This window comes from Phocoena sinus, chromosome 19 (assembly GCF_008692025.1).
Source record: "Phocoena sinus isolate mPhoSin1 chromosome 19, mPhoSin1.pri, whole genome shotgun sequence".
Lineage (NCBI taxonomy): Eukaryota > Metazoa > Chordata > Mammalia > Artiodactyla > Phocoenidae > Phocoena > Phocoena sinus.
In genome coordinates this window covers 32,571,530-32,592,401 of record NC_045781.1, presented here as the reverse complement: position 1 = coordinate 32,592,401, position 20,872 = coordinate 32,571,530, and the positions used below count along the sequence as shown (strand labels likewise).

Sequence of the window (20,872 nt, the reverse complement as noted above, 5' to 3'; positions counted from 1 at the left end):
ATCCGCCTGCCAATGCAGGAGACACGGGTTCCAGTCCTGGTCCGCGAAGATCCCACATGCTGCGGAACAACTAAGCCCATGCGCCACAACTACTGAAGCCCGCACCTAGAGCCTGTGCTCCGCAGCAAGAGAAGCCACCGCAATGAAAAGTCCATGCACCGCAACGAAGACTAGCCCCCGTTCACCGCAACTGGAGAAAGCCCGCACATAGCAACAAGACCCAACGCAGCCAAAAATAAATAAATTTATTTAAAAAAATAAAACAGTCTGGCAATTTCTCAAAAGGTTAAACATATAGTTAATATTTGACCCAGCAATTCTACTTATACATATATACCTAAAATAAATGAAAACGTGTGCACAAAAAGTGTACCTGAACATTCATTGTGGCATTATTCATAATAGCCAAAAAATGGAAACCACAAATGTCCAAACAACTGATGAATGAATAAACAAGATGTGATATAGCCATACACATACATACTTGTAATATTACTCGGCAATAAAAAGGAATAAAGTACTAATATATGCTTCAACATGGATGAACCTTGAAAACAGCTCATCCAGAGCACAAAGTAGATTAGTGGTTGCCAGGGGCCTGGGGGAGGGATGAATGGAGAGTGCCTGCTAATGGTTACACGGTTTTGGGGGGAGTGATAACAATGTTCTGATATTAGATAGTGGCAATGATTGCAAAACTCTGAATATACTAAAAACCACTGTATTGGGCACTGAAAGTATAAATTTTTTGGTAAAATTCATAAATCTCAATAAAGCTGTTGTTTATGTTTTTAAAAACCTGCAACAGCTCAGATGTCCTTCAAAAGTGATTAGTTGCACAAACTGCAGATACCTTGGAATATTATTACTCAGTAATAAATAAAACATACACACATGGCATGAGTCTCTGGGAAATTATGCTTCTGCTGAGTAAAAATAGCCAATCCTAAAAAGTTGCAGACTGTATGATTCCTTTTATATAACATGCTTTGAAATGACAAACTTTTAGAAATGGAGAACAGATTAGTGATTGCGAGGAGTTACAGAAGGGGGGCCTTGCTGGAGGGAGGTGAGTGTGGTTATAAAAGGGTAACAGGAGGGATCCTTGTGGTGATGGAAATGTTCAGAATCTTGAATGTGGTGTAAACCCTACACATGATTAAGTTGTACAGAACTAAATACAAACCAAAAAATGACTATAAATATAACTGAGGAAATCTGAACATGATCTGTGGATTATGTCAATGTCAGTATCCTGGTTGTGATATTGTACGATAGTTTTGCAAAATGTCACCATTGAGGGAAACTGGGTGAACAGTACACAGGACCTCACCAGCAAGGACCTTTGATGCACGGAGAGGATATAACATAGATGAAGACATTGGAATGCCAAAGATTATGTGACAGCCTGCAAGTGGCACACAGTCACAAACAGAAGCCAGGGCTCTGGACACCCATTCCTTCAGTCAACAAATATTTATGTGACTGACACCAATGCCTCAGATCCCCAGTTGTAGAATCTAGGCCCTAGGGTTATAGCCATGAACAACCCTCAGGCCAGCCACAGCTCAAGGAAGTACAAATGACCCCTCGCCGTCCCTAGTGAAAAAGTCCAGGGTCACTGGCTCTGGGTGTGAACGTAAGAAGGGAGACAAAGGAGGATAATGAGGCCAAATAGCTCTGGCCCACAGCATCCGTACTGGCAAAGACACCAAACCTCCTAATGCTCTTGCTAGGAGGCAGGAGGTGCGGCTTGACCAAGAGGCCAGGACTAAAGTAACAGGATAAACACGGGCGGGCTGGGGGCCGAGGCTGGTTTGGCGCAATGCGGTTGGGTTGAGGATTAGAGAGCTGGTGTCCAAGAGTAACGCCTGCCGAAAACTACAGCTCCCAGTGTGCCCCGCGGTCCGCCCCAGCGGTCATGTGACCGCTGCTAACGTGTCTCCGCAGCCGGCCCCGGCTCAAAGCACCGCAGGTAAGTGAAAGGAGGTACAGGTTGGTGGAGGTGGAAACGTTAGGTCCCTGGGTCCCCAGGGCCGCCACCGCGGCAGAGCCCTACCCACTCCCTGCAGGGCTTTGTAGCCCGGCGTCCTCCGCCCCACACCCGCCTTCGGTCGGCCGGCCCTTGCCGCGCCTTAGCCCGGCCTGTCCCCACCTACTCTCCACCTAATCAGTCCTAGGCCCGGATCGAGCGCCGGAGCCCGTCCCCAGTTTACCTCACAGCAGCCCACTCTCCTCGCTTCAGGCCTGAGGATCGTCCCCACCCCCCGCCCTGGGTGCGCCCTGGCCCACCTTCCAATGCAGCGCACCCCTCGTATTTCTGGGATCCAGCCCCAGGCTGGCCTGGGAACCTGCTCCGGTTGGGATCCGAGGGGCCTACTGCAGTGGTTACAGCTCTGGCCTGAGCGTGTGGGCATCAGGGTTCTAGTTCTGGCTCTGCCGACGAGCCGCTGTGACATTAGTCTAGCCTCTTTCCCTCCGTGGGCCTGTTTCCCTAACTGAGCTGCTGCTCCACTTCGTGAGTTAGAGCGCCTCAGTTCCCTTCACTCTGCTGGCCCGCACAGAAACAGCTGACTCTTTCTCTGCTGACAAATTTTAGGTAGAGTTTGAGAAAGAAGAAACTGAGGGCAGAGAGGGAAGTGAGGAGAATCAGATCCCAGATCTTTGGGGAGAAGGAGCTGTAAAGAGCAGCTGTCCCTCCACCAAAGCCAGAGGGGTGGAAAGAGCAGGTAAGCTCGGGACCATGGAGCAGAGTAGCTTGAGGGGAGGGGGGCTGAGAGATTTCAGACCAGTGCAGAGACCTCTGTGTCTGAGATGTGAGCAGGGTGGAGGACAAGGTCTCACCGCTCAAGCAGCGCTAACTTTGCAGGGCTCTCTCTGGAGCTACGCTGGAAACTTGGGAGACCAAAACTGCCTCCACTGCTCACCGCTTTGATTTTTTGCCGAGTTGCTGGCTAGGTGGGTGGCAGGTTGCACAAGAGGAAGCCCTGTGGCAGCTGACTGATCTTTCTGGACTTGGAGCCAGCAGGGAGACATTTCCCCTGGAGCTGTGTCCCTTGGTTGCAGGCTTGGTGACAGATGTCTAAGAGCATCCAAACTCCCCCTTTTCTCTCTAATGAGTTTAAGGCTCCCAACTTTGTTCAACCATCACAGGAGGTGCAATGGCAAGCATCTGACTACCCAAGAAGCCTTGCTAGCCATTCTAAACCCCCCAGTGTGCTAGGGGCATTGGAGGGGATGTCCCTGTGATGGGCAGTGGTTAGGTCAGGCATGTGGGGAGAAAAGTAAGAATTGGCCTAAATTTTGAAGGGCTTTGAAAGCTCCACAGAATTTAGACTCTGGAGAGAGGTATGCTGGCCTGTAAGAAATTGAAATACCCACAGTTCTGGGTGAGGATTGTTCTTGCGACCCTGTGGTATAGAAACAAATGAGGAAGCCAGACAGATCTGGATCTAAATCCTGCTTTGCAACTTGCTACTTTGTGACCCTGGATGAGTGATCTGATCTCTCTGAACCTTATGACCACTGTCATAAGGAATGAATGAGATAAGATATGTCCATGACACTCCTGCCCGATGCATGGCCTCTAGTGCTGACATATCAGTACCCCTCTCTTCTGTGTTTATGTCTTATTTACCTGATAGGTCTGTAGGCCTGAAGCAGGCAGGAATTACATCTGACACGTTTCTGTCTCTGCCGTCACGCTGTGGCACCCAATGCAGTGTTCTGCACAGCGGCACGCCCGGGTTTGGATCTCAGCCATCTGATCTTGGGAAAGTTGTTTCACCTTTCTGTGTCTCTTGAGGTAACAGTAGTATCTGCCTTTCCCATCTAGGTTGAGGAGAGCCAGAGCCCACAGGCCTCCTAGGATAACAGCCCCAAACAGGCTGGTGGCACCCTCCAACTGAAGGTGTTCCCTCAGCTCCCCAGGGCATGTGGTCGTGAGACAGAACCCACAGACCCTGCAGGAACAGGACTCCCAGGGCCATGGCCCAGGTCAGCATCAACAGTGACCTTGGCGAGTGGGGCTTAAGCACAGACTCCGGGGAGCGTGCCCGTCTGCTGCAGAGTCCCTCTGTGGACATAGCCCCCAAGAGCGAGGGGGAGGCCCCTCCTGGGGGTCTGGGCAGAGGCACCACTTCCACACTTGGAGCCATCTTCATCGTTGTCAATGCCTGCCTGGGCGCAGGGCTGCTCAACTTCCCAGCAGCCTTCAGCACTGCTGGGGGAGTGGCAGCTGGCATCACGCTGCAGATGGTGAGTGAGCGGGCCTGGTGGGCAAAGGTGCAGTTCTAGTGGTGGGTCTGGGCTCTTCACCTCAAAAGGGAGGCTCTGGATCAGGAGTGGTCAGTTGGAGACACATGCTACCACTCTCCCCTCCATCACACATGGCAGACATTACTAATCTATTCCAGCATTCTTTCCTTTCAGCTCAGATGAGGCTTCAAAAGCCTTCCCAGCTATCAGGGAAGTTTGGACATCGACTGCATATTTAATAATTTCATGGTTACATTTAAAAAGCAGGGCCATACCTTAGAACCATGCTGAAATATTTACTGATGAAATGATATGATAGCTCGTATTTTCTTCAGAATAATCCAGAGTGGGAGAGGGAATAGATGAAACAAGATTGGCTGTAAATTGATGATTTTTGAATTTGAGTGATGGGTACATAGGGGTCCATTATACCATTCTGTCTACCTTTGTGTATGTTTGAAATTTTCCTCAAAACTTCTTGTTTTTAAAGAAAATCTCAACTCTAGTAATCCATTAAAATTGCCCTGCAAGATAAGGCTAATTTGCCAGACGGGCATTGGGCACCGGGCCAGTAAATGCTGAGCAAGACCAGGCTGCTCTTTGCTGCCAGGCCTTTCCCACACCCTCTTGCTATGCCCCTACCCGCAGGCCATGCTGGTTTTCATCATCAGTGGCCTCGTCATCCTGGCCTACTGCTCCCAGGCCAGCAATGAGAGGACCTACCAGGAGGTGGTGTGGGCTGTGTGTGGCAAGCTGACAGGCGTGCTGTGTGAGGTGGCCATTGCCACCTACACCTTCGGGACCTGCATCGCCTTCCTCATCATCATCGGGGACCAGCAGGACAAGAGTGAGGTCCCCCCTCAGTACCCCCCCAGCCCTGGGGGTCATGCGGTGGGTGGGAAAGAGCATGGAACACCTGCCCAAGGCCTGGCCTGGGCCCGGCATTCATCTGGGAGTCCTCCCTCCTGGCTGCTGGGCCCATTAGACAGATGGAGGTCCCAGCAGAGGTGGAGGACCACACCCTGCAGTAGCCTGGCATCACGTTCCCTCCTTCCTCCCTGTGCAGTTATAGCTGTGATGGCAAAGGAGCCTGAGGGGGCCGGCGGCAGCCCCTGGTACACAGACCGCAAGTTCACCATCAGCCTCACTGCCTTCCTCTTCATCCTGCCCCTTTCCATCCCCAGGGAGATCGGCTTCCAGAAATATGCCAGGTTCGGAGGCCCCACCCCAGCCTGCGCTGGACAGCAGCTCTGATCACAGGCAGCTGGAGACCCAAGGGCTGCAGGGGAACCCCTCTGCTCCATGCCACCTCATCTCCTGGGGCAGCAAGAGTGGGCAAGGCAGGGTAGACCGGGGCTTGCAGGGGTTCCGGCATAAGACCTTCCTTTTGTGTCAGCAGCAAGGGAGACAGTGGCTCTTTGTATCAGTGAGAGATTCAGTTCCACATGTCCTTGTCAAAGAAGGGATGCATGATGATCATGTGTGAAGGCCGTCTCCTAGCCTGGGCCTTGTCTTTCCCACGGAGGATGGGACTCTTGATCATTTGGGATTGTCAGCCTGGCAGCATTTTCCATGCAGCTTGGTATGAAGGGAAGGGACTAGCTTCCTGGCTCAGAGTCTGAAAAGCTGTGGGATTCTAAGCTGTTTCCTGTGATCCTTTATCGAAGGGGTCACACTCAGTGTCTCCAAGGTTTCCTTTAATGTTGACTTCCCAGTATTTGTGCCTTCAACCCTCCAGCATCTCCTACTTCTCAAAGGCCCTGCTTGTACCTCTTGCCAAGTCTGGGCTGCTCTGATTGAAGTAGCAGATGTGCTTTGAAGCCCAGCCCCCTGCTGTGGTCTCTGAGCCATGGAGCTGAACCACCTCATTTCCCAGTGGCCACAAGTGTCAGTCTGGTCCTCTCCTGGCTTCCTAAATGTGGCTTGTTTCTCTGAAACTTATGTCTCATGCATTTCTTGAGTCTTTGTTTGGGATAGTCTCCCAGTTGGTTCATTAGACACTTGTGGTCACTAAAGTTAAGGGTGGATGTCCCTGGGGATGGAATGAGAGAAAAGGCAGCTGGGGATAGGTGGGAAGAAAAGAAGCTTAATCTATCCTTCCTGGCAGCTTCCTGAGCGTCGTGGGCACCTGGTATGTCACTGCCATTGTTATCATCAAATACATCTGGCCTGATAAAGAGATGACCCCAGCGGACATCCTGAACAGGTGGGTGAGGGCCCCCGGGAGACACATGGGGTAGAAGCTGCCACTCGGGCCCCAGGAGGTGCTGGGTCAGGCATCAAAAAGCCACACAGGTGCTCTTCCCAAGGCTCATTAGCTCACTGGGGATTGACTCATTGGTCATTTTAGGAAGGAGGCAAGAGGTCCTGATCTCTTTTTGCTGGAGAGAAGAGTGACAGCCAGAGATGAGGGAGACTTTGCCACTGATGTCCAACAGATGAGCCAATGTGAGACTAGGCCTCAGGTTATGGAAACTGCCACGGTGGAATTGCACATCTGTTTCAACATGTGCTTATCTGTAATATCTGTATCTTCCACGTGAGGATGAATCCATTTTCTTAATTAAAAAAAAAAAGTTTCCTTTTTCTTGAAAGGAACAAATCAGAGAAGCAAAAGCCCAAGTGCAAGAGCCAAAAGTTCTGGATTTTGGTCCCAGGAGGGCCTTCCAGAGCCTCGGTTTACTGACCTGTAAATGGAGATGTGTCCTCTCCCAGTCCTCAGACTTCTGTGGGTTGAATGTGTGCATGCTGGCTGGTGGAGGCCGTGGGGGGCTGAATGAAGAGTAAGAGCATGGTGGCGGTTGGTGACTCTGAGGGGCTCCCGGGCAGCAGCATCTTGTGTGTTTGTCCGCAGGCCAGCTTCCTGGATAGCTGTGTTCAATGCCATGCCCACCATCTGCTTCGGATTTCAGGTGCTAGTTGCAAGGTCCCTTTTGTCCCCTTAGCTCACTCCCCATCCTGGGATGGAATCCACGTTACAGGCAGGATGGGGGAGTCCTGGAAGGAAGGACGGAGTGGGGGCCCCAGGACTTGCCCCTTATCCTTGGGGGTGAGGTCACTTGCCCACCATGACCCTGCCCTTCACCCTGACAGTGCCACGTGAGCAGTGTTCCCGTCTTCAACAGCATGCGGCGGCCTGAGGTGAAGACCTGGGGTGGGGTGGTGACGGCCGCCATGGTCATAGCCCTCGCTGTCTACATGGGCACAGGTGAGTGCTCCCCTCCGAGGGCAGGGCTTAGAGGGCTCCCACTCTCCCTATTTGTCCCCAAGTCGTCTGGCCCAGGATTTCCTGGGGACAGCCCTGCACTCCCAACACGTCAAACACTTCTGTAGGCACTGGCTGGAACTTGGGCCACCCTGGGCCTCCTCCTGCCCAAATGAGAAAGATATATGCATGCATTCATTCAGCGGCTCTCAGTGGGTGCCTAGTAAGTCCCAGGAACTTTCTCAGCGTGGGGGATGCCGTGGAGGTAGATAGACCCGGTCCTGCCCTCATGGAATTGACAATCTAGTCGGAGAGAGAGTCTTACAGGAGCAAGTCAGGAATCAGTAAGGAAATCCAGACAGTGGTGAGTGCCATGGTAACAGGGAAGCAGGAAGCTGTGAGTGGGAATGAGTGGGGTTGGCTTTGGTGGGTAGGTCACAGGTGGCTCCTCTCTGGGGAGGTGGCAACTGGGGAAGGCCAAATCATGAGAAGGAGCTAGAATCTGAAGAGCTGGGGGAAAAGCATTCCAGACAGACGAACCAAGAAACATCAAGTCCCTGAGGCCGGGACAGAAGAAGGTCTGCATAGCTGGAGTGGAGCGAGTTGAGGGTGGGTGGCGGGCAGCACGGCCAGACAGGGAACACAGCCTGATCCCTGAGGACTGTTGGGAGGCAGAGAGGAAGCGTTTCAGCAGGGGCGTGGCTCGGGGACACCCGGCTCTGGGTGTTGTGTAGAAAATGGTTTGGGTGAGGGAGCAGCGCTGGGAGACCACAAAGAATGGCCCTGTGATTCCTTCCACAGATGGTTCTCAGGACCAGCACTGTTCTAGTTTCTGAAGACACAGCCAGGAACAAGGGTGGCAAATAGGCAGAGTCCCGTTCTCCTGGGGCGACAGACAATAAATAAGTAAAAAAAAAAAGTTCCAAGAGAGAGGAGTGCTCTGAGGAACACAGAACAGGGTGGTGTGAGGGAGTGCCTGGGGTCAGGGATGATTGTGGATGGGCTGGGTGGGGAAGCATTCTCTGAGGAGGGGACAACGGAGCTGAGACCTGAATGATGAGGAGATGGGCAGACAGAACGTTAATGCGGAAGCTCTGAGACAGGAACTGCTGGGTGAGTTCAAGATCAGAAAGGTGACGGTGTGGGGGTGGGAGATGTGAGAAGTCAGGGAGGGAGGCTTCTGATCCCAGCCTCGACACCCCTCTGAGCCTCAGTCTCAGCCTGCAGAGCTGCTCTGTCATCTCCCCACCTGCTGCTGGACCCAGCAGTGAACAGACCATGGCCCCAACCCTCCGAGGGTCGCCTGGACCCAGCCCTCTTGTCCCTGCCCTCAGGCATCTGTGGCTTCCTAACCTTTGGAGCTGCTGTGGACCCCGATGTGCTCCTGTCCTACCCATCGGAGGACATGGCTGTGGCCGTCGCCCGCGCCTTCATCATCCTGAGCGTGCTAACCTCCTACCCCATCCTGCACTTCTGTGGGCGGTGAGTCCCCTCTCCACCCCACCGGGGTGCTCCCTTTCACCAGGGCCTCTGAAAGCCCTTTGAACATGGGCCTTGTGTAGAATCCATTTTATAGAAGGAGAACTGGAAGCCCAGAGGAAAGAGTCAGTGCCTCGCATGGCCCTGCAAGTACTCCCAGCCAGGTCTTTGGGGGTCCCCTTTGTCCCAGAGTCACCAGAACATTCTGTGAGTCCTCTGAGAACCTCTAGTCCAGATCCTTTCCTGAACACCCTGCTTTCTGGGTACCCCAGACCCTTCCTTTTCAGGAGACTAGTAGTATATGTTTCCATGGGGTGTGCTAGTCCTGGGCCAGGCAAGGCACTAAGCCGTTCCCTTTCACCGTCCCGTCCAGTCCCCACGGCAACCCTGAGAAGAGTGCTGCTAGGCCCATTTCAAAGAAGAGGAAACTGAGGCCCAGGGGTTAGAGTCTTACCGACAATCCACCCAGTCGGGGGTCTGGCTCCCTGGCTGGAGGTGGGGAGCTGTTAGCAGCGGCGCCTCTGAGCCGCTCTCTGTGTGGGCAGGGCGGTGGTCGAAGGCCTGTGGCTGCGCTACCAGGGGATGCCGGTGGAGGAGGACGTGGGGCGGGAGCGGCGGCGGCGAGTACTGCAGACGCTGGTCTGGTTCCTGCTTACCCTGCTGCTGGCGCTCTTCATCCCTGACATTGGCAAGGTCATCTCGGTCATTGGAGGGCTGGCCGCCTGCTTCATCTTCGTCTTCCCAGGTGTGGACCCCTGGCATCCCTGCAGCACTCTCTCCCAGGGCCTCCTGGCCTGAGCGTGTCACCTCCCGGGTTATTGATCACCCACTTCAGGCTCTGGTGTGTTTAAACGTTACCTCCTGCAAAGAAGGCGTAGTTGTCATCTCCATTTCACTGGTGAGGAGGTGTGAGGATCAGAGAGGGTAACAAGCTTGCCTAGAGGTTAACAAACTCAGCTAAAGACTAATAGAAGCTTTTCAAACCCAAGTCTGTCTAGGTCCACAGCCTATACTCTTAACTCTTAATTCAGGTACCTGTTACTCCCCGACTATCAGGGATCTGGGTGGGTCAGCCCATGACGGGGTAATTAGGGTCTGGTGGTGGCACCCTGACATGGGTCGGGAGACCTGAGTTTCAGACACAGTCTGCCACCAGATCCCTGGGCAACTGTCCTATCTGCCCAGTCATGAGTTCTGCCTGTACCCAGCTTACTTCTCTCTAGGAGGCCACCTGGAAATCCCTTGCCACTTTGCTTGGAGCAAGGGGGACACATCTGCTCAGAAGTGCACTGGGAAGGGCCCTGCAATGTAGACACCACTGAGTCACCTCCCTGTGCTGCCCCTTTAGCTCTGGGGCTTGCATGCAGCCCAAGGGGTGCCTGGCAGGTGCTGGCTCCTCCTGGGAGACCAGATGCCAGGTCTCCAGCTGGGTGCAGAGTGGAGACAGAGGCAGAATGTGTGGAGGAGTAAACACAGGCCTTTCTCCACCCACCATCACTGCCTCCTGGCAAAGGGGGAGGCTGGACTGCTGGGTGGTGGTGGGGGGATGCCCACCCAAGCTCCCAGGGCCACCTCTTCTCTTCTAGGGCTGTGCCTCATTCAAGCCAAACTCTCTGAGATGGAGGAAGTCAAGCCAGCCAGGTAAAGCAGGGCCTAGCCCGTGGTCCTCTCAGGGAGGTACTGGATGGGGGGTGGCCTTTAAATGGATAGGAGTCAGGAGACTTGTGTACTTTGAAAAACTTTAAAAAATACTTCTTTTAAAATGTGTAACATGTTAGTTGTAACAGTTCAAATACTACTGAGGATTTGTTTTTAATTTTTTAATTTAATTTTATTTTTTTATACAGCAGGTTCTCAGTAGTTATCAACTACTGAGGATTTTAGAGAAAAAAATGGAAGTCCCTCTTACCCCACAGCCCGCTCCCCACCGCCCCCTTCTCCTGAGAGAGCTCCATGAGATCAGCACAGCCTGTGCCCTTGTAGACTGTTTCTGTGTGTGCACATGTGTCTGTGTACACAAAGCTATGCACGTGTATACACAAACACATGGGGTTTTGTGTCTGGTTAGGTTTTTTCAAAAATGGTCTCTGCTACTTGCTTTTTTCACTTAACCACATATTTTGGAGATCATTCTATGTCCACACAAGAAGATCTACTGCTTCCTTTTTCCGTGGCCGTAGAATATTTTGCTGTTTGAATGTGTCCTGAATGTAAACACACTTCTGCATGTACACCTTGGCACAGCTGTTCGAGGATCTCAGTAGCATCGATTCTTAGAAGGAAATTGCTCCATCATAAGGCACGCTCATTTTTACTCTGGCACACGGGTTCAAATTACCCTCCAAAAAGGCAGTACCAGTCAGAGTCCCAGAAGCAGTGAATGAAAGTGGTGCCCTGTTCCCCACACCCCTGCCAGGACTGTATATAGCAGCCTTTTCAATATTTGTTAGTCTAATGGATACAAAACACTACATGTTTTAAAAATTAACCATTTTTACCATTTTAAAGTGTTCAGTTCAGTGATATTAAGTTCACTCATATTTTTGTGTAACCATCCCCACCCTCTACCTCCAGAACTTTTTCATCATCCTAAACTGAAATTCTGTACCCATTAAACAATAATTCCCCATTCCCTCTCCCCTCGCTGCCACCATTCTACTTTTTGTGTGAATTTGACTCTTCTAGGTACCTCATGTAACTGGAATTATACAGTATTTATCTTTTTGTACCTGACTTCTTTCACTTAGCATAATGTCCTCAAGGTCCATCTATGTTGTAGCAGCCTTTTTAAGGCTGAATAATCCATTGTGTGTATAGGCCACATTTTGCAAAACACTGCATTCTTTTAATATGTGCATGTCTCTGAATGGTAGAGAAGTTATGACCAGGTTGCATGCTTTTTAAAAAAAATATTGTGCAAGTAATACTCATTGATTATAGAAAACTTTAAAAATACAGACAAGTCTAAGGAAGAAAATAATAATCACCTTTAATATCCAGATATAACCAGGAAATTTCTTGGCAGTCCAGTGATTAGGACTCTGCTGTCACTGCTGAGGGCATGGGTTCAATCCCTGGTCAGGGAATTAAGATCCCACAAGCCAGGCGGGCAAAAAAAGGAAAAAAAAAAAAAAAAAAATAAAGAAAAAAAAATTCCAGTTGTAACCCTGTAGCTATTTTTGATACATATCTTTGCAGATGTCTCCTTTTTTATTTATTTATTTTTTTAATGAAATGGATCACTCCGTGTGACCTGCTTTTTCCTGACCATCTTTCCATCAGGAGATATGCATTCTTTTTTTTTTTTTAATATTTATTTATTTGGCTGTCCCAGGTCTTAGTTGCAGCACATGGGATCTTCCATTATGGCATGTGGGATCTTTTAGTTGTGGCATGCAGGATCTTTAGTTGTGGCACGCGGGGGTCTTTAGTTGCAGCATGCGAACTCTTAGTTGCGGCATGTGGGATCTAGTTCCCTGATCAGGGATGGAATCCGGGCCCCCTGCATTGGGAGCTCAGAGTCTTAGCCACTGGACCACCAGGGAAGTCCCAGGAGACATGATTCTAATTCTGGTCCTGCCCTTGGTGTGCTGTGACCAGTCAATTAATCCCATTAGGTCTTGGCCTCTTTACCCATGGTCTAGGGATCATGCACCCAGCCCCATAAACTGTTGTATAAAAGTCATTGAGAAGTAGGAAGTGCTCTTCCCACAGGAAAAGTGGTATAAGTAATTAGAGTAATTAACTGATATATATATATATATATATATATATATATGGAAGTTGGCAAATTCACAAGTGGATCGACTGACCAGGCCCTCTCTCACCCTCTGCTCTACAGCTGGTGGGCGATGGTCAGTTACGGAGTCCTCTTGGTCACCCTGGGAGCCTTCATCTTCGGCCAGACCACAGCCAACGCCATTTTTGTGGATCTCTTGGCATAACCAGTGCCTCCCAGGGAATTCTTGGCCTTTGCCATTGGACCCTGGAACCCATCTCGTAGAGCTTCAGGACCACCCTGAGTCCGGCATCATTCCCCTCTACTGGTGGGATGACATCTGGACATCTTTTTCCAGGGACAGTTCTGGGGTGAAATCAGGCCCCACAACCCTGGACAGCTCCCTTCCTGCCCCCGCATCCTGGCAGTGCCATGAATGGTAGGAGGAGGTCTCGTGTCACAGAAGAACCTTCCCCCCTCTTCCACCTCTCAATTTCTCCATGCCTGGAAGCCACGGGTGAAGAGAGTCGGTAGGTCTCCGAAGGAACAACTCAGCCTGACTTCCCTCTGGAGAAAGAGTGTGGACCAAGGGCTGCCATCCTCCACAGAGAAGCCTGCCCTGAGTAGGGGCTGTGCTCATTACCCCGGGGCTCAGTGCCTGCTCCAGTCTGTCGGCAGCCCAGCCAGCAAGTTCCAAAGGTAGCACTGAAATCATACAGGTGTGCCGAGGCAGGCAGATGGATGCCTTGTCCACTGCCTCCTGGGCCTGCGGTGAGCCTGAGAGCTCTCTTGCCCATGGCTGGTTGACATTTCCCAAGCCTTTTGGGGCCTCACCCTGTCTTCTTACCCAGACCTGATGGTCCAGGCATCCCTCTGCTCCTCCATCCCCAGACATCACCAAGTCTAATGTTTACAAACGGTGCCAGCCCAGCTCTGAGCCAGGGGCCAGGGGCCAGGGGCCGTCCCGTGCCACGGTGCTGTGAGTACTCCTCCCTTAACTTTCCCCAAGGCGGGGAGTGTGCTTTTCTCTCAGATTCCTGATGGGTCCCTCTTTTCAGAGGCACAAGGGTGGGAGAGGGAGCAATCTGGGAACCCCATGCAGGCTGCGCTGGTGAGGATCAAGGTGAACCTGTCTGGCATCTTCACTTTGAATGGCTGCTTCTCTTCTCCCTGCCCTGCATGTCCCCCCTTCCCTGCCAACCCAGCCTGGTACCCTGGAGACAAGAAAGGCAGCTGAGTGGCCACTGACTAGGCAACATCTGAGTGTAGTCACGCCAGCCTACAAGTTTCCCTTCCAGTCTGGATCTTGTCTGCTCCTGTCCCCCATCACCTCTTCGCCACCACCCCATTTTTCTATGTAGCTCAGTCTCTCCTGTTCACATAAGTATGGGGGTGGGGGTGGACCAAACCCTCTCTCGTCCACTTCCTCAGCTCCACAGGTCTACCAGGCCTGGCCTCGGTGGCCTGTCGATCACACTGAGGTCACACCTATGTTGTGCCCCAGGCGGGGTGAGGAAGGATATTTTCCCCTTTCATATTTTGAACACCTTGGCCACTCACTTAGGCCAAGCCTAGGCACCGAATCAGGCTTCCTCTGCCTGGAACACCTAGCGTTCTCCCTGGCCCCTCCTGCCTAAAACCTCTGAACGCAGTCGTGGGGTGAGAGGGATCCCTGCCCTCAGGACAGTGAGACAGAAGAAGCAGAGCCTTGCTGGGGCCAAACAGGCTTCTGCTCAGACCCCCGGACTGGGTGACCTGCCTTTCCTCACGTTCCCTGGGGGCCAGACCCACGTGGCCGTTTTCTCTCCGCCTGCTGCACAGCACCAGGCCCTGCCAGTGCCCACCCCAGATACAGTCAGGAGGATGGCCTATCAGCAGCAGGGCTGCACTGCCTCCTAATGTTGGATTTCAGTGAGGGCTGGGGGCATGTACGGGGAAAATGAGCTGGAATCTGGCCTAACCTCAGGAGCACCTTCCCCTGCCCTCTCTGCCAGGGCATTTTACTGTTTCTTTTCTACTTCTGCACATTCAGACCAGGGAGGATGGTTAATAAAAAGGGACTTGTGCTGCTGAGCTGCGTGGCCTGTGTCTGGTGCCAGGGACAGTCCAGGCCACTGACAGGAGGAAGACGGGCTGGAGTGGGAGTAGGGGTTGGGGTGCAATAGGCCGTTTGGCCTCACCGTCTGTGACCCCTTACTCGAGAATGGGCCCATCACGCTCCCTTTCCCAAGCCGGAAACCTGCAAGTGGTTCTTAACACTTCTCTCTCCTTCCACATCCCATCAGACTTTCCCCACTGACTTGGGACTCCGCCTTGGTCTGTCCTGCTGCCTCTACCTTGGTTCAAGTCCTTCATGTGTCTTCCCTGCACCACTGCAGCCTCAGATTAGCTTCTGTGTTGTATGACCCTCCCTGACCTCAAGTTTTGGGGTGAGCTTCAAACCCCTGAGCATCCCTCCCGCTTTGTCCTTTCAGAGGCAGGTGTTGAGAGCAGGCGCTATTGTCCTGGTTATGGAGCCTCTCACTGCTCAGCGCTGGGAAGAAGATATTCAGCAAAACACACCAGCTCTGCTGTCAGTCTACTGGGGATGACTGATGCTTAGCAAGTCATCACAAATATAAACATGCAAGTTGTGATAAATGCCAAGAAGGGAAAATACAGAATGTTATATCTGGGGGGGTCTGAAGCTTCCCTGGGGAGTCAAGGAAGGTTTCCTGGAGGAATTGACATATGAACTGGCCCCTGAGTGATGAGTAGAATGAACTAAGTGAAGAGAGGTGGGGAGACCTTTCCAGGCTGTGGGAAATGCATGTGCAAATGCCCTGTGATGGGAGGAACATGGTCATTTGAGGAACTGGAAAGTGGCCATTGTCGGTGGAGCATTACCTGGGTGTGGGAGAGCAGCAGAGGTGAGAGCAGAGCATTCTGACATGGTCTGCAACGGCTCCCCCTGGTCCTCAGAATAAAGTCGAACCCGCCCACCTTCTACCACACTCCCCATCCCTGTTCGGGTATTTTGCAAAGATCCCTCCCTCCTGGTGGAGGTGGGGACCCTCTCCAAGGAGGAAACATGTTGCAAGACTAGACAGGTGGGACAGCTTTGGGCCATGGTTCACACCTGCCTAGTGGGCCAAGAGCTTGAGGTTTGGTTTCATTTTCTCTGAGTGAACAGAGGGAAGGAAAGGTTACATCTAGGCCACAGGCAAATGCCCAGCCAAATTCATTCAAGTCAAGACTTGTAAGCACTTAATCAGTGTCTGTCTCCCTGTTAGACTGTACGTTCCACGGGAGCAGGGTCACATCTCCCTTGTCCATCAGGTATCTTAGCCAGTGCCTGGCACATAGCAAGTGTTCAGTAGTTGTTGAACAAATGATTGAATGAATATCAACTAACACTTGTTGATTTCTTACTTTGTGCCAGCACTTAACTTGCAACATTCACATTTGGTCTTCATGACAACTCTATGCAAAAGTGAAAGCTGAGAGATGTTACACAGTGTGCCCAGGGAGTAAAACTGGAGGCCTCTTGCCGTGCATGACTGAACAAGTGAGCAGAGGGCTCTCTCAGTCTGGTGATTTCTGACCCTGGAAGGCAAGCTCAGGAACCTCCAGCCCTCATGCTGGCACCAACATCAGACCCTAAAACCTTTGACTTACTGTCCCATCGAAACTGTGTCAAGTTGTGGGATGCCTGTTGGCTGGTGGCTCTGGGCAAGTCGCTTCCCCTCTCTGGGCTTCTGTTTCCAGAATCTCTAACATGGGACTGATCATCACTGACCTTACTTACCTCCCAGGATAAAGGAGAGCCAATGTCAAGAAAGTACATGAGAAAAACGACAGAAGTGCTTTATAACCAGAAATCCGCGTTTACAGAAGAAATGCGAAAACTCAGTTTCTCCTCAGGAGGGCACAGGCAGAGGTTCCCCTAGCACTTCCTGGGAGTCAGGGTACTTCTCAATCTTTAATGTGCATACAAAATTTTTATCTCCTTAGGATACAAATTCTGATTCAGTAGATCTGGATTGGGGCCTGCAGTCTGCATTGTTAACGCTCCCAGCTTCGCCCATGCTTTGGTCCTTGGACTGCACTTTGAATAGCAGGGGACTGGTGGACAGACCAAAGGCTTTGGCTTCGGACAGACCTGGGGTGGATCTCAGCAGTGCCTCTTTACGGTGGGAACTCAGAAATTAGTTCACTTCTCTGAACCCCACTCTCCTCGACTATGAAGTAGGAGTGATGGTGCCGATCTTATAGATGCAAATATTATAAATCCAAGGACAAATGGCATAATATACGTGAAATGCCTGGCAGACAGCAGGGATTATGTTGGTCATTTCCCTGTACTGGAAAGAAGGAGGGTTGGGTGGGAGGGTAACTGCAATTTCTTCCTTTAGTCAATAGAGGTCGCCTCTGAGTAATTTCGGCTTATGAAAGTGAGGAGCCTATGGCCTCAGCGGACAGTCCAGTCCTGAGTCATTAGGGTTCCTGGTGAACTGCTGCCTAGCACTTCTGAATGATGTCCCTATACTGGGGCAGGGCCACTTCTAGATCATGGCCTCCAATCTGGTGGGGGAATCAGACCAATCAAGTAATCACAGAAACTAATTATGTAGGTACATGTGCTAGATGTAGATTCAGTATTGCAAATCCAGATTTGGTAATTCATTGCTATGATACAATGAAAAATTTTTCCATAGGTGTGGAGGAAGGCCAGAGACATTGTCGTCAGGAAGAAGGAAGACGGCAGACACCCTGTCCTCCAAATACTTTGTGTTTCCTGAGGGGGCAGTGGGGTGGGGAGGGGGGAAGGAATAGGCACAAGATGCCTATTTGGATATTCTTCCATTAAAAATGAAATTGATGTGTTTCCAGTCCAACATGTAAGAAGCTTGGAAGTGGCCACTCCATCCTAACACAAGTAAAAAGTTGAACAAACTGGAAAGTCAACTCTTCTTAGATATGTACAATAAGTCAGATTATAAGGCACACCACTGCCCCCAGAATTGGAGAGAAAGACAGACAAATACAGAGCAGAAACCCACAAGCAGAAACCTCTGTGGGAGTCAGTGCCAGGGTAAGGAAACCTGAACTGTAATTGATGAATTGCTGGAGGCTCAGTGTGGACAAATCTGAGAAATAAAAATACCAAGGAAGGGCTTCCCTGGTTGAGAGTCCACCTGCCAATGCAGGGGACATGGGTTTGATCCCTGGTCTGGGAAGATCCCACATGCCACGAAGCAACTAAGCCCGTGAGCCACAACTACTGAGCCTGTGTGCCACAGCTACTGAAACCCGTGCACCTAGAGCCGGTGCTCCGCAACAAGAGAAGCCACCACAGTGAGAGGCCCGCACACCGCAATGAAGAGTAGCCACAACTAGAGAAAGCCCGCGTGCAGCAATGAAGACCCAGTGCAGCCAAAAAAAACCCACCAAGGAATCCAGTCCTACTGGGAGAAGGGAGCATACTTTGTGACTTTGTGGGTTTTACCTGAAGTTCTACCAGGTTCTCATAGTAAACATCAGAAAAAAATCCCTCATGTTTCCAGCAGAGGAGGGTAAAAGGAACCATTTTGAAATGTGCTAGAGCATTCTGTTGTTGTTAATAAGATATACCCTCAGGAGACACTTAAAATTTAACCAGAGCCTAACCTACTGGGATTTTATCAGAGCCTAACAGACCTAAGGGAAGGGAAACACACAACTCCATCCCACTCTAGCCACCCTGAGGGGACTGGAGGGAGAAGATAAGTGAAGTCCATAGTCCTTCTCTTAGTGAACCAGTCCATCACAGGCTCACTAAGAGACTGTGATCCAGTCATAGGACTACAGAACACTTCCCCTTCCCTTACACCTTGCAACCTTATTACTAAAGGCCAATCTACAGCAGTTCCTTTTACCTAGTACATTATGTCTGGCTATCAATAAAAAATTACAAGATATACTAAAAGGCAAAAAACATAGTTTTTTGGGTTTTTTTTGCAGTACGTGGGCCCCTCTCCTGTTGCGGAGCACAGGCTCCAGACGCGCAGACTCAGCGGCCATGGCTCACGGGCCTAGCTGCTCTGCGGCATGTGGGATCTTCCCGGACCAGGGCACGAACCCGTGTCCCCTGCATCGGCAGGCGGACTCTCAACCACTGCGCCACCAGGGAAGCCCCTAAAGACATAGTTTTAAGAGACAGAGCAAGCATCAGAGCTAGACTCAGATATGGCAGGAGTGTTAGAATTATCAGACCAGGAATTTTAACAACTATGGTTAAGATGCTAAGGGCTCTCGTGGATGAAGCAGACAGCCTGCAAGAACAATAGATGGGCAATGTAAGCAGAGAGATGGAAATTCTAAGAAAGAACCAAAAAGAAATGCTAGAGATAAAAAGCACTGTAGGAGAGATGAATGTCTATACTGTACAGGCTGGATACAACTTAGGAAAGAATCTCTGAGCTTCAGGATATCTCAATAGAAACCTCCAAAACTGAAAAGCAAATAGAAAAAAAAAAAAGTCTGTGGAAAAACAAAAGGAATAATGTACACAGAATGGGAATATCAGAAGGAAAAGAGAGAAAGGAACAGAAAAATATTTGAGACAATAATGACTGAGAATTTCCCCCAAATTAATTTCAGGCACCTGATTAATTAATGACAGACCAGGAAGCTCAGAGAACACCCAGCAGGATAAATGCCAAAATATATGACACCAAGTCATATCATTTTCAAAAAATACAGAAAATCAAAGATAAAGTCCTGAAAGAAGCCAGAGGGAAAAAACGCCTATAGAGAAGCAAAGGTTAAGAATTACAAGGGAATTCCTTGGCAGTACAGTGGTTAGGACTTGGCACTTTCACTGCCAGGGGCCAGGTTCAATCCCTGGTCGGGGAACTAAGATCTCACAAGCCTCACAGTGTGGCCAAAAAAAAAAAAAAAAAAAAAAAAAGGAATTACTGTTGACCCTTGAACAATATGAGGGTTAGGGGCTCCAACCCTGTACATACTTGAAAATCTCCATATAATTTATAGTCAGCCCTCTGTATCCAAGGTTCCTCCATATCTGCGGTTCTGCATCTAAAGATTCAGCCAACTGTGGATCGTGTAGTATTGCAGTATTTACTATTGAAAAAAATCCACTATATATAGACCCTTGCAGTTCAAACCCATGTCGTTCCAGGGTCAACTGGACATCTGACTTCTCAGAAACTATGCAAGCATGAAGTTGAGTGAAATATTTTAAATGTTAACAGAAACCTAGAATTCTATATCCTGTAAAATTATCCTTCAACAGTGAAGGAGAAATACTCTCTCAGACAATCAAAAATTGAGGGAATTTGTTGCCAGTAGACTTGCCTTGAAAGAAGTGTTAAAAGGAGTTCTTTAGAGAGAAGGGAATTTTTTTTGGCCACGCCACCCTGCTCTTGGGATCTTAGTTCCCCAACCAGGGCCCCCTGCAGTGGAGCACAGAATCCTAACCACTGGACCACCAGGGAATTCCTAAGGGAAGGGAAATTAAATGAAGCAGATATCACAATTATAAAGCAAGAAGAGAATGCTTTGAAAAATGAACAAAATGAAAACTAGCACCTAAAAATTAAAAGTATGATTGCCAAATTTAAAAATAAATCAAAGAAGAGTTAAAGATAGTTAAGAAAATCCCCTGGAAAGCAGAACAAAAAGACAGAGATGGAGGGAATTCCCTGGCTGTCCCGTGGTTAGGACTCAGCGCTTTCACTGACAAAGAGATGGGAAAGAAGAGATAAGAAAATTAGAGTTTCAACTCAGATCCAACATCTGACAAACAGGAGTTCCAGAAATAGAGAAAAAAGAAAATGGACAGGGGCAGGAAGTGGGAGAGCAGAGAAAGACAGATATTACCAAAGAAATAACAAAATTTTGCAGAACTGAAAGATATGAGTCTCCATATTTGAGCCAGTAAATTGAATTTTAAGAGCTGCACACTGGAAATAAAGAGAAAATCTTAAAGATTTTCTGAGATAGTGGTGGGCAGGGAGGGCATGCTTCTTGGCATCACTGCAAGCTAGAAGATAACACATCAATGCCTTCATAATTTTTGAGTGAAACTTTTCAACCTAGATTTCAGTGCACAACCAAACCTTCAATCAAGTGTGAGACTGAAACAAAAACATTTCCAGATAAGTAAAGGGTACATAAATTTACATCCTGTGTAGCCTTTCTCAGAAAGTCACTGGAGAATATGCTTCAGC

The 20,872-nt window shown here is 50.0% G+C and overlaps 1 protein-coding gene across 9 annotated transcripts; it reads left to right on the top strand.

Annotated features, from left to right (window-relative positions):
* The first annotated feature begins 1,935 nt into the window (after positions 1-1,935).
* Positions 1,936-17,441, top strand: SLC38A7 (solute carrier family 38 member 7). Of its 9 annotated transcripts, none has more exons than XR_004346991.1 (12): positions 1,936-1,975; positions 2,600-2,729; positions 3,836-4,257; positions 4,906-5,468; positions 6,365-6,463; positions 7,112-7,169; positions 7,351-7,465; positions 8,797-8,944; positions 9,487-9,686; positions 12,783-13,189; positions 16,653-16,831; positions 17,357-17,441. XR_004346991.1 is itself a non-coding variant. In XM_032613705.1 (12 exons), exons 3-12 carry the CDS (start codon positions 3,988-3,990, stop codon positions 12,883-12,885), a joined length of 1,392 nt encoding a protein of 463 aa, XP_032469596.1. In that variant the 5' UTR covers positions 1,936-1,975; positions 2,600-2,729; positions 3,836-3,987; the 3' UTR covers positions 12,886-14,732. The 9 variants fall into 9 exon arrangements, 7 of the variants coding, with proteins under 7 accessions (XP_032469596.1, XP_032469594.1, XP_032469593.1 ...); XM_032613705.1 differs by lacking the exons at positions 16,653-16,831; positions 17,357-17,441 and adding an exon at positions 10,528-10,582 and having other exon boundaries at positions 4,906-5,104; positions 5,324-5,468; positions 12,783-14,732; XR_004346992.1 differs by lacking the exons at positions 16,653-16,831; positions 17,357-17,441 and adding an exon at positions 15,134-16,627.
* The last annotated feature ends 3,431 nt before the right edge of the window (positions 17,442-20,872 follow it).